Source organism: Apus apus, chromosome 1 (genome assembly GCF_020740795.1).
Source record: "Apus apus isolate bApuApu2 chromosome 1, bApuApu2.pri.cur, whole genome shotgun sequence".
Classification (NCBI taxonomy): Eukaryota; Metazoa; Chordata; class Aves; order Apodiformes; family Apodidae; genus Apus; species Apus apus.
Window position 1 is genome coordinate 165,643,480 of NC_067282.1, and position 12,580 is coordinate 165,656,059.

At 37.5% G+C, this 12,580-nt stretch overlaps 1 protein-coding gene across 3 annotated transcripts in view; it reads right to left on the bottom strand.

Moving 5' to 3' along the window:
- Nucleotides 1-12,580, bottom strand: part of NAV3 (neuron navigator 3) — a 273,171-nt gene that overhangs the window by 42,471 nt on the left and 218,120 nt on the right. For all 3 annotated transcript variants that reach the window (XM_051631165.1, XM_051631157.1, XM_051631149.1), the window contains exons 17-20: nt 8,897-8,938; nt 6,426-6,586; nt 4,381-4,569; nt 1,463-1,515 (exon numbers count right to left, since the gene is read on the bottom strand). In XM_051631165.1, the coding sequence (XP_051487125.1) occupies nt 1,463-1,515; nt 4,381-4,569; nt 6,426-6,586; nt 8,897-8,938 (445 nt within the window). The remainder of the gene's footprint in view (nt 1-1,462; nt 1,516-4,380; nt 4,570-6,425; nt 6,587-8,896; nt 8,939-12,580) is intronic.

Consider the following 12,580-nt stretch of genomic DNA (forward strand, 5'->3'; position numbering starts at 1 on the left):
AGTCTCTTCAAGTAAGTCCTGAAAATCTAAAGGTAAATCAAGAAGAAAGGCAATGCAGAACTTATCTCCTTGGACTTATTGCAATGGCAGCAAATAATAAAATGTCTCCTACAATCTTCAGAGGGCAGCTTTTCAGCTGTAGTGATAATACATAAAGATTCTGATCTTCATTTAGTACTTTGAACATCTCCAGTGATAAGGCTGCAGAAAAACACCAGCATCAAGATTCAAGGCAATGCTTGACAAATTTGACAAATATATTTGATCGAGACACTTATGGAAAGGCAGCTGCTTTGTCATTCCTGCATAGTGATTATGGGCTCCTTAAGGTATAAAAACTCTTATACTTCTCCTTGAATCTAGTAATGCTATATGTGCCATAACCCTGTGAAGTAATCCCTTTCTGGAGAAAACAGGGCACTGAACCATAATGTTGAATAATGAAAAGTTGTTTTTTCTTGCAGCTGATGTGATACCGATTGTCAGCCTTCCCTGTTTCTACACTCCCCTTGTGCATCATCTTCTGATTAACTGCTGAAAAGTTTAAACTTTTTTTTTTTTTTTTTTCTCACAGGAAGAGAGGGATCAAGCAGGAGAAACTCTGATAAAAAATCATCTGTAAAGGTCAACTCTAGTAATTTTGTCACACTAATTCCTTTATTGCCCTTGGTAGATTTTTCTATTACTTCCATTATCCTGTCTACATAATCCATAGTTTACGTAGTCAGGCTTAACTGCAACGTGAATTCACAGTCAGACATTTCAGAAGATGTTCCACTGGTTTACACTATGGACTTTGGTGAACAGTTTAAAGTTTGCTTTGCAGGAAAAATAACATTCCCTAATATCATGGGGTTTAGGTAATATTTTCAAGATATTCAGTAATCTTGAATGATAGAAGGTTATATAAATAAAAAATATTAGTAAATCCTTGCTACAATAGATCACATCACAGCAGAGATATTTCAGAATTAATGATTGATCAGATACCGATGACTGTGTCACTTTGCAATTTGATTTTTACCATCTATCACTTTTATAACATTCTTCTAAAATTTTATATCGAAGCTTGAATTACCATTTTGGTCACCCCTTCCATGCAAACTGGTCATAGTGTCTCATAGACAGGGAAATAGTAGTAAAGGTTTTTCCACTACCAAAATGTAAGTGAGAAGGTTCACTTTGAATGTGCAGCTAGTCTGTATGTACATTCTACCTCCCCAAAATAAGCTGGAATTGCTTGCAATTTGCTGCTGAAGCCTGGAAAACCTAATCTGTGTGTACCTGATGTTTTTAGACATGTTCCTCTATAGACTATTTCATTATTAAAGTTGAAAATAAATGTTCCTGATTTATTGCAGTACAATTTTAATCCTTCTAAACCTCAAAGCATTGAAAGTTTCATGAACAATGAACAAGAACAAAGGCAAGCAGAACGGTTTTCTAAAATGTCAATACTTACCGTAGAGTAGAGAGAGGATGTGCTGGAGACAAGTGATAATGAGGACCCATGTACTTTAAAAAAAAGGAAAATAACATGAAATATTGATGAAAGCATAAAATTTTCCCCATGTAGCTCAATAAGTAAACACATTTTTTAAATGAGAACCAATCTTCCACAAAGTAACTATGAGCAATTATTTAGTATAGAAGAGCTATTGATATTTTCCCTGCACTTAAAAAGATTGTTCTATACAGAAAAAGCACTTTGCTGTGTATGTGGTAGGAGAGCAAGCCAGTGAGATTCAGTATCATCACCAGCAAACCAAGCATCACTTTCATTGTTTTTGTCAACAAATCACTTGATAAACGCACTCTTGAGAGAAACCAAGAATTGAGCTGTTTATAGACCAATCCACAGCTGAATAAGAGACTATGCTTTGCAAAACAGCTCACATTCCCTGGGGTGAGCTCCTGGGGTCTGGTCAGCTGGTTTGTCCTCTCAGCATAAGGCAGACCTGGGCATGTTGGCATTTGTCGTCTGTGTGAAGGGGTTCCTGCAAGATGGAGTCCCATATTTACACTAATCATCAGTAGAGTCAGCCTCAGGAGCACCAAGTAAATGTTGTAGGACTTCCAACTAAAAAAATTTGGGTTCCTGGCCTCTCTGAAATTGGCAAACAAAGAATAAACTGAGACAAAATTGCCCTTCTGCTTCCAATGACTCTACTGAGGAAAGACACACCACCACAGAATTTGAAAGAAGATAGTTTATTTAACTTATATTCATTTTTGGTTCAAAAGAAATTAGTTTAATATTTATAAGCTGCTGGGGTTTGGGAAATAAATTTATTTGTGTTAATATTGGCATCTGTATTCCAAACTGACAATACAAGAACACTTGAATTAGCCAAACAGACTTTAAATCTAGTTTTTTAAGTGAGGAAATATTTACAAATGTGGTACACTGGCCAGTGAAATCCTGTTGCTTTCAATCTATTGTTGGTTTTCAGTTTCTGCTTTAAATCCCTTAGCTAAACTCCCATTCTACTCTCATACACTCTCTCTACTCTTTACCTAACTTCTTTCACTATAACCTTCCTCAGAGCTCCTGTGTTAAATAAAATACATTTAGCCTTCCAACAGCATAATTTCATGTTAATCTACAATGACCATGTGTCCTGGTTTGAGCCAGGATGAAGCCAATTTTCCTTTTTGCTGATTTTTTTTTCGCTTCAGCAAGCTTTCTTTTAACTAGTCACACTGTGTAGTTTAGTTTTCAATCCAGCCAAGTCTCTCTCTTTTTCTCTCTCTCCTTCCCTACCTGGGTGGGAGGGGGAGGGGATCGAGAGCATTGTTGTCGAACCTGAGTCAAACGGTGACACCATGAACTGCGGAAAACTTTATTATTGCTGCATTGACTTTCATTTACTCAGGTTGATCATGGTTGTCCAGTGCAGCTGGATATGAAACATGACAAATGAAAAAGCTTTCATCAAAGCCACTGGTGACCCATTACTGAAATTCCAGATTTAACACCTATTTTTCTATGCATAAATTATTTGCCTTGTTTTCTCTATTATTCTTCCAGTGTTTCCTTTGATAATTTTGCTGTTTCTCAGCAAAGGGCCTGTAGTCACCTATGTCCTTGAATTATATGATATGCTTCTGTGCATTCAACCATCTTCTCTGTGCTGACAACTCACAGCTTGATCTGTCCTGCACCCTACTGTTAGTATTACATACCCAGATGTCTGCCTGACATATCATCTAAACTACAGAAGAAAGAACTGAAAACTAAAAAGTATTAGTTGTCCATTATTTAATCTAGGACTTTCCCCTCTGGCTTTTATATTATAAGTGTGAGCTTTGGGGGTAGAGGAAGACATTTTTATTTGCTTATTATAAAGACCACTTACACTGTCATTGCTTAGCAGCAAGCAAGAGTAATGTGATGATATTATGGAATGAATTTCCATTAAATTTGAGTGGGACTGGGGGGGCTTTTGTGAGGGTTTTTTTGTGTGTTTTGTTAGGGCTTTTTGTGGTTTTTTTCTTTGGTTTTGGTTTTGCTTTGTTTGTTTTGTTGTTGTTTTGTTTTTAATTTAAATGGTGTGAGATCTTTGTGCTTATAAGATTTCTAAAAATAATCAGATTTACCAGAAAAGTTAGGCAGAAGAAAATGTTACAGTGCATTTAATTACACCCTGTGGTTAAAAAAGAACAAAAAACAAAACCCAGGCAAAAAATATTCCCCAAATTCCAGGTGTTGTACTTGGCATTAAAGAAACCAGACCAGCAGCAATATTTTGAATAAAGAAAGGAGTGAGGTCATATTAAATAACAGTCTAAATACAGAAATTCACACAGTATTTGCTGTAGGAGTCTGCAGGAAAGTGGGGAAATGACATGACTACAAAAGAAAGGGGATGTTAAGCAGCACTGACATTTGGAAAAAAAAAAAAAAGAAATACAGGACTATGAAAGAAAGTAGGAATACAGGACCAAGAAAGAAAGAAAGCACTGATGAGGGAAACGGTCCCACATAAAACTAGTTGGTTCATGACAACTAAGAAAGTAGGACTAAGAAAGCATGGAATCACAGTAGTCAAGGTATGCTCAGACACTTCAAATTTAGAGGCAAAGATAATAAAACAATTTTCCAAGAATGATTTCCCTTTCTCCAAAATTTCTGATAAAGGATTTGTATGTGTATGACATTCACAGCATTGCATATTACTGTGTGTAAGAAATAACGTCCATGCTTTATGGTAAGAAATTCTTGTGAGTCCAGCACAACAAAATTTAAAATGCTTCACAAAATTATTTAAGTTTTTAAGTTGCAGATGAAATATTTTAAAATTTTACTACAGTTTGGAGGCCTATTTTCAGGCCTGTATTGGAGTCTTTTGGCTGATCCAAATAGTAACTCAGTCTTACCTTCTTCCATGCTGTCCCTGAATGAACCTGAATGACTAATTGCTCGTGGTCTCTCTTCTAAGGATGTAGCACTGCCACACAGTTGGGAATCATCATACAGATCAAAAGAAGAGTCTTGTGCTGGGATGCTGTTTGAACGCATCATACTGGGTCCAGGAAGGTTAAACTGAGAGAGGTTGGTTGGACTCACTGGAATACAAAACTTGATTAATGAAGCATGTTTCCATTAAACAGATTTTGGTTTTGCACAGAATTGTAATGTAGGACTAGCATGGTTAGTTAGGTGGACTTCATGCTTGAAAGGCTTTTATTCCTACATGCAAAGCCACCACACAAAGGTGAAGCAGATGATCTCTGAGGACCCAGACCTGGATTAAGCTAGTCCTTTAAAACACATGGTAACACTAACACTGATGTCTGAATACATAGTTGTTCACTTTGACAGCCCAAGACAGAAAATCGACAGGAGAGATTAAAAAGTTAAAAATTAAAAAGGACTAAGAAGTTGTAAGTATTTTTTATAAGTAGCTCTTTTAATAATTCAGTATCTGTATTTTTTTACTATATACCTATCTTACAAACTGCTGTTAAGAAAAAGATTTATTGGCATACATAAGACATATCTATCCTTAGATCTTCTACAGCCCCTCCCACTAGATTTGGTTATAATTCCTGCACAGGCCAATTGAATCTTATGATACTAAATAGGAGTATTCCAGTCACTCATGGTTGAAATCCAGAACAGCGTTTATGAACCTACTTTAAACTTTTGCAAAGTTTGTTTGCCAGTAGGAAGGAAAGCCTGCTTATGGTTCACCTGGACCACACTAACTCCATGCCTAGAAGAAAGAGCTAACTGTCTATCCATATTCAGCCTCTGTCTTAGGACTTTTATTTCAGATCATTCAAGAAGTGCCCTAAGTCATAAACTACCAGAGCAGCTGTGTTGTGAGAGAAAATTATTCTGTAGGGCTGTGATAACGGAAAAAAAACAAAAGACAATGTTAAAATAAATTTTAAAACCCCATGATCTTATTGCTCTCTGTTGTGAGTACAAGAACTATGAACACAAAGAGAAGATAATTATAAGCAGAAAATTATAGACTGAGAGGAACACTGCCTACAAAGAGCTGTGTCTAAAACTACTGCAAGTACATGGAAGAAATCCAAAGCAGTGGCTTGCTTAGGCAGGATCCAATTTCATTCTTAGAAGTGGCTTTGTTCAACTTCTTTTCCCATATGTAATAAAGACCAACATTTGTATGTCTGACCAAGTTTCTTTTGAGCGATTGTAACCTACAGATGCCATAATCTGTGACAGAGTGACTGAAGTGTGAATGCTTCAAAGGTTGCTGCTAATTCCACAGTAAGAGACTAAAAAGCTCATTGTGTATGTGTCTAGAGCAGTGTAAATAAATGGGTTTCTATTAATCATTAAAGGAAAAAAAAATAATAGTAACAAAACTTAATTTGTGTTGGATTAATCCGAAACAAGATCCAGAAGAAACAAATCTAAGTCTTGACCTGTAATCAAATAAATCTGAAAGGTGATTCACATCCTATGAGTTTATATTGCATTCAAGGGCAGGATTTGGATTTGGCCCAGTTCAGTTATAGCCAGGTCCAGCCCCCGAAGTGCCTTGAAAAGGCCTATCTCGAAGCAAACCTGTATATAGGAAAAAAGCAATGTTTAATGCCTGGGTTGACATTCCCTAAATTCAGTGGAAATCATCCTACTGGCTGCGAATCCTAAAAGAACAGTAATTTTGAACTAGAGCCTAATTTCCAGCTCTGCCTCAGACTTTATTCTTCTTGGGCAAATCATAAAGAATCTGTGCTTTTTTTCTGCACGTAAAATTGGAGGTACTCTGGCCTACTTCATGAAAAAAAAACACATTAGCTTCCTTTCATTAGTGATGTACCACAATATGGTGATGGAGATGTTAAAATAAATTATCTAGTTTGGCAAACTAATAAATATGAACTGTTGAATTTTATGATTCTGTTCTAGAGTGGCAGAAACAATGAAGGGAATAGGCATTTACCCAGGTTGGAAAAGTGATATTTTCCAGTTGCAGATGAAGACATAGCTGAAGGAGAAACAAGCGGGGACTGACTGCCAGTGTCTTGCAGGCCTCCAGTTGAATGGGAGCGTAGCCATTCCTTGCCTTCCTCCTGACTTGTCTGCCGGGATGATGGAGTATATCTGAAAAACCACAGCTGACATTCTCAAAACAATGACAAGTTGGTGGTTTGGAAAGAAACAGGTGTCACATAAAGACCCTTCACCAATTAGATAGAACAAAACCCTTGGAAAACATCAAGTCCAGTAAAATGATTAACACCAAGGATTTTAACAAGGTAAAATTTACCATCTTATCACGACAGAAAAAAGTACAGGACTTGAGACCCCTTCCCATTTCATCCCCCTCCCCAAAACAGCATTTCCTTCCTTTGAAGAGATATGATGATAAACCGTAGAAGACAGACAACTGAGCTGAGAGGAAAGGACTTCAAAGCTACAGGGAAGTGCGCAGGTTGATGCAAAAGCTCGGCAGCTGTATGACTGGGATGGGGCATGGAGAGACTAGAAGCCAAGAAATGTGAGTAGCAGCTTGCAAAATGATGACTGCCACAGATCATGTGGACAATTGGTTAGATGAAAGAAGAAAAACAGATCAACAACTCTGAAAAAGGAGTTTGCATGGACAGTGACAGCTACCCATGCTCATAGATGCAGGCTGTCACTCTGAATGCCATTTGGAATTGTGTCCTGCCCCAAACTGGGAGGAGGGAAAGGGACAGGAAAAATCCACAATTAGTGGTAACAAGTTCTCCTGAGCAGAGAAGTCTGGCAATCAAATAATTAATCAACTGCTTCCTATGGCAAATCAATAAAAGGAGTGCAACTTGACACATGGTCTAAGATGGAGAACTGACAACTCACTGGCACAGCCTCTTTTGGCTGGGCTGGAAGAAGGGCAATGCTAGCAGCAGTTAAGCATGAAAATGTGCAGGCAGTGTGGGTCTTAAACAATACATTGTTTTCAGCCTTGTCTGCAATCCCCTGCTTCATTCAGCACAATATCCTGCTGAGAAATGAGCACCTTCTCCACCACTGTCAAGAGCCATGAGTGTTCCTCAAACAGCAGAGCAGAAAGGGCTTCTGGTAGTCTGCCTTCAGGCTTGCAAGGCACAAGTATTTCTGCTTAGAAGGCAGATTAATAAATGTGTAAGTTCTGATGTTGTGCTTGGGATTTTGTATAATAATTTACAGCATTAAAACATCTTGTCCTGATTAAATATTTGCTATCTCCTTTCAAAAAGACAGTTATGATCTTTGCCTATAAATGTGGTAGAGCAGAATTACTCAGTGATTATCAGATCAGAAAGACGGCAAAATGAGAATTCAAGATCTGGGCCTTGGACTGGGATCTCTGTACATTAAATCAAGCTGACATTTTTTCTGGGATAACAGGTGAGGTTTATATGCCTATAAGCTGTTTTCCCATTCCATCTCACTTTCAGATTTCAGCCACCATTACAACTGAATGGCCACAAACCTCAGTCATCCCACTGTAGCCTTGCAGGGTGCCCTTTATGCTTCTTTCATGTCCTCCACCTTTTCCATTCTCTCCCAGTCCAAAGTGATTGCTTCAGTATAACAGGAAATTTGACTAAATTATTTTAAATTAATGGATAGTGCAGAACAGCAGCGGGTGCTTTCTAGTGACAACACTTTAGCACTATCTTAACATTTCATAAAATATTATTGATTAATAACTCAAGAGATTTAAATGTGTAATTTCAGTGACCTGAAGGTTGCAAAGTGTCTGTGTGCAGGCACATATATACCCTTGCTTGCCAAATCTCCTTCCTGGATTAGGGAGGTTAAGGAGGCTGCCATGCCTGATGTGGCCAGACAAGTTACCTAATGATCCCCTCTTTTAACCATGGAGCAGACAAGCGGGTGAATTACTTCTGTTTTCTGTAATGAAGGTAGCTCTAATTAGTGGGGAATTAGTAGCAAAACTGTAGTTTGGGTATTGCTGGAGAGGGACCAATAAGACTAGCTGGAGCAGGGTTCATTTTAGACCTACAAGCTTTGGATATTAAAATAAACAATTTTAAGCCTTACCATTTACTAGATCTTCAACTAAAACTGCATGAGTGTTTGCATTTAGAGTTCAAGTTCAGATCCACCTCTAAAGCTTTGGTTTTCTCAAGAATGTTTCCAACAGTTAGTCCCATTGAATTGCAAAAGTATCCTGGTTTGTCTCTTTTAGCTCACCAGGATTCAATGTCTTCTAAAATTCATTGCATAAGGAAATTATACTTAATAGTATTCACTTTCCATTGCATATCTTGAAAATAAATTTATTAATTATTCATGTTCTTTTTTAATCTAAATATCAAGAACTCTGTTGTAAAAAGGATCAACAAAAGGAGAAAGAAAAGTGTAGAGAAGTTTACAGGAAAACAGAGAAGCAGCAGTCATGCTCAAAAAAATATATACCTTAATCCCTTTTTAGGTAGTGTATTTCTGTCAAGCTGCATGCTGTTAAAACAAAAAAAATCCCTAAGGAACACAGTAAACAGGACTGTTCAGAATTAAAAATTTTAGAGGTCTAGATACGTGTGCATAACAGAAGGTAATTTAGTGCTTTTTAATTTATCTTTCATGATAAGTCCCTGACTCATTTGAGTGGACAGCAGGACATGGACTGCTGCACATTCATTTTTCATCTAGACACGCTCTAGGCTGGGTCAATAGTAATTTGGAGACTGTCCAAGTCAGAAAGAATCCTTTCTTAAAATTTCTAACCTTCCTACAGCTTCACCCTGCAATCTGTGTGAGAATCATATGGTCACAGCATGAATCTTTATTTTTCACAGTTGCCTATGATATGCCAATAGATTTCCAAAAGAAAGGAAGGTTGTGGCACCTGCTAGGAGACAGCATGGCCTTGCCAGAAGCCAAATGATAGCTGTGCTTGTAGAAGTAAGAGCTAAATATACAGACCCTGGGCTTTCTGTTGCTGTGGGGCTCACATAGTAGGGCGATGGTGGGAGAAATGTAAAGTGGCACCAGAGCAGCATTGTTCCGTATTCACACACACAAAATGGCAGAGCAGCTGATCTGCCTATGGTTGGAAATCTCCTAATTCAACCATCATCACTGGAAGGGCACCCACTAGCCTTCCTTCAAATTAAGTGTCATTTGAGCATTTCCTCATAAAGACTTGTTAGATCAGTCCCCAACTAGTGTGAGTTGAATTTGAACTAGTTATCACCAAGTAAGTGTTGCAACGTTTTTCCCTTAATAACATAATTTAGTGTTTCCATATGGATTAAATTGAAAAATGGCTTTAGGAAGTTTATGCATTACATATCATAATCACACCTCTGAGAACAACATTAACTTAGGACACTTCTTACCCAAGAAAACTATCATGCCATTATTAAAGGTTGTTTTCTATCATACTGGGCACCCCACTGCCATGTGACCTTGATCCAAGTAGGTGAAGGCAGTGAAAATACTGCTGGTATTAACAATCTGTTACCACGAGGGTTCAGTTTAATGGAAGTAAACTCTTACCATCAGGAAATTTTATAGGCAATTTTACTGGTTTAATGAGGGCCTTGTTCTGCACAGGGAAAAAGTAAATGGAAGGAGAAACTAAGTTGGATTTCAACACAGGCCAAGCTATCATGGTCCATGTCAGAGTAATCAGTCCTCTACGAAACAGAGGACTAAATCTGCAGTATTTTGCTCCCAGCGTAACTAACAAGACCAGGAATGGTTGATGAAAAGAGAACATTTGAATACATTATTCATTTTGTTCCTTTCAGAGAATAGTGGTGCCTTGATGACCCTTTATGAACCTCTAAATTTCAATGCAAATAAACATGATCATAATAACAAAGTTTCTTATGCATATACTTCAAAAATCCTACTGAACAACATTTTCTAATATTTCTTTAACTTGAAGTTCTATGTATTTCAAAGTACTCTATAGCACATTATATAAGAATAAAAGAGCCAATCAGTGCTCCTTTCAAGTCATCCACAAGTCAAAAGTTATAAGTTAATCAGATAAATAGGCTAGAAGTGACCATAGGATTTTGCTAAAAAAACTTTTGAATTAAGTATTCAATTGAAATAGGTGTGCTTACTTCTCAATATAAGCATGGATTTATTGCACTTGCATAAAAGTGAATGTAGCAAACACCTATTTTGCTTTTTGAAATTTAAAATAATCTAAAGATGCTCCTGTATTTCAGATAATTGTATTAAACTATTAATTATGGTTCTGTGTAACTATTCAGATCCATAAAAGCCCATATCTTTTTAATATCTGAACGCACTCTTCCATCAAGAAGTATTTTACTTCTACAGAAACTGGATTTCTAGTAAATAGAACTGAACTTTAACATGCTGTGATCCCATTAGGACACTACCAGCCTGAACCCATCTCTAAAGATGATATGAAAAAAGTCAGCCCTTTCCTGAAATAAGCAATGAATTAATGAAAATCTGTCTCTTTGGCTCAAAACAAATACCAGTATAATGTGAGGCTGAAAATCCTATAATATTCCTGACATTTTCCTTTGCTACGTCAATTGCTAAAAGCAGTCCTGCAGGAAGATGCATATAGATGTAGGCTTAAGTATGTCCATTCCCTTTTGTTTATTTTGCACTGCTGTAACAGTCTGCAAGTTCTCTGGGGTAAACTACAGGAAGTCTTACATGTCTCAGTTTCCTACCTGCTACATCTGTTTCAGAGCTGTTAGGGAACAAAACAAATAATTGCAAGCTAAAAAAACTCCTGTGGAGGTCTAGGAAAGGCTGGGCTGAGCTGATTTGAGACTTCAAAATGAGTTCCAACAAGTGGCTGAGCACACAAGAAAATCTGATGCATCATGTACTCTCACACCTTAAAGCCACAATCATCAACTAATTTAAACCAATGGAAAAGTCTCAAAGAGTTTAGGTGGATTTCAAAGCACTTTCATGGCTCTCAAAACTAAACACCCTTTTAAAGTAAACCACAGCAAACCAGCCATGTAATTAGAAACTACTTCCACCTTGTTAATCTTAAACTGCAGCCATTATTGCTGATGAGACCACTGTTAATTTCTGTATTTCTGCACTTTCTATGCATCCTGCTCAGATCAAGCAGAAGACAGACACAAATCTGCAATGCCCAACAGCAATTAAGGATTCAAAAGAGCTATTGGTGATTTGTCCACCTGGAAAATGTTATCAAGTAAAGCAGTGATATTTCACCAATTAACCCCAGCATCCAGTTTTCTTTTAGAGTATAAGTACCTGTATGATTTATTTTAATCCTTCTAAATTGTTGTGAACTAAAATACAAGTGTCCACCCAAAGAGGTGGATACACTGCTATAACAACAGAAGTAGACTTGTGTAAATAAATACTGCTAGTGCAAAACCACACAAAGTTCTGAGGGAGATGCAAATTTTGCTGAAAAAGCAATATTTTGCTAGTATTTACTTAACCTATTTTCTGGTTATTACAATGTAAAAGAATCTCGTAGGATCTGATGGCTTAAAAAATGGATGTGGGCAATCTTTGATCATCCGTGTAGGGACTGAGCCATGCCAGGTATGAGTGGGCACATGTAGCAGAAACGTTGCAGACTTTCTGTCTCTAGGACAGGCGACTGCTTTTTCAGAGGCAGTCATGGCCTCCCCTCCTTAGTAGGAAACATAGATGTACCCTGATACTTTGGTCCCATTTGCTGGGTTCTTTCCAAGTTGCTAGAAATCCTTCTTAAAACTTGACATCCCAAAATCTTTAATTTAAAGCCTTAATATGAAAAAGTAGAATGGGATAACTACTTTCTAAGACTTATACATGATGTTTTCATTTCCAAAATAACTGGGAAAATGCTTTGCCCCAACAATGGCATTACAACCCCTTAGACACTGCCTACATTTTAGAAACTATCCACATGATTTTCCATTTTGTGTTTGTGAAAATATATCCTGACCTGTTATATCCATTCAGGCTAGTAAACCACTGATCACTCGTCTTCTCTGACCCTCTCCAGCAGTTCTATGTCTTTCCATGCTGAGGGCTTGAGAGCTGTACACAGTGTGCTAGGTGGGTTCTCACAGGAGCAGAGGGGCAGAATGACCTCCCTGGCCGTGCTGGCCACACTTCTTTTGA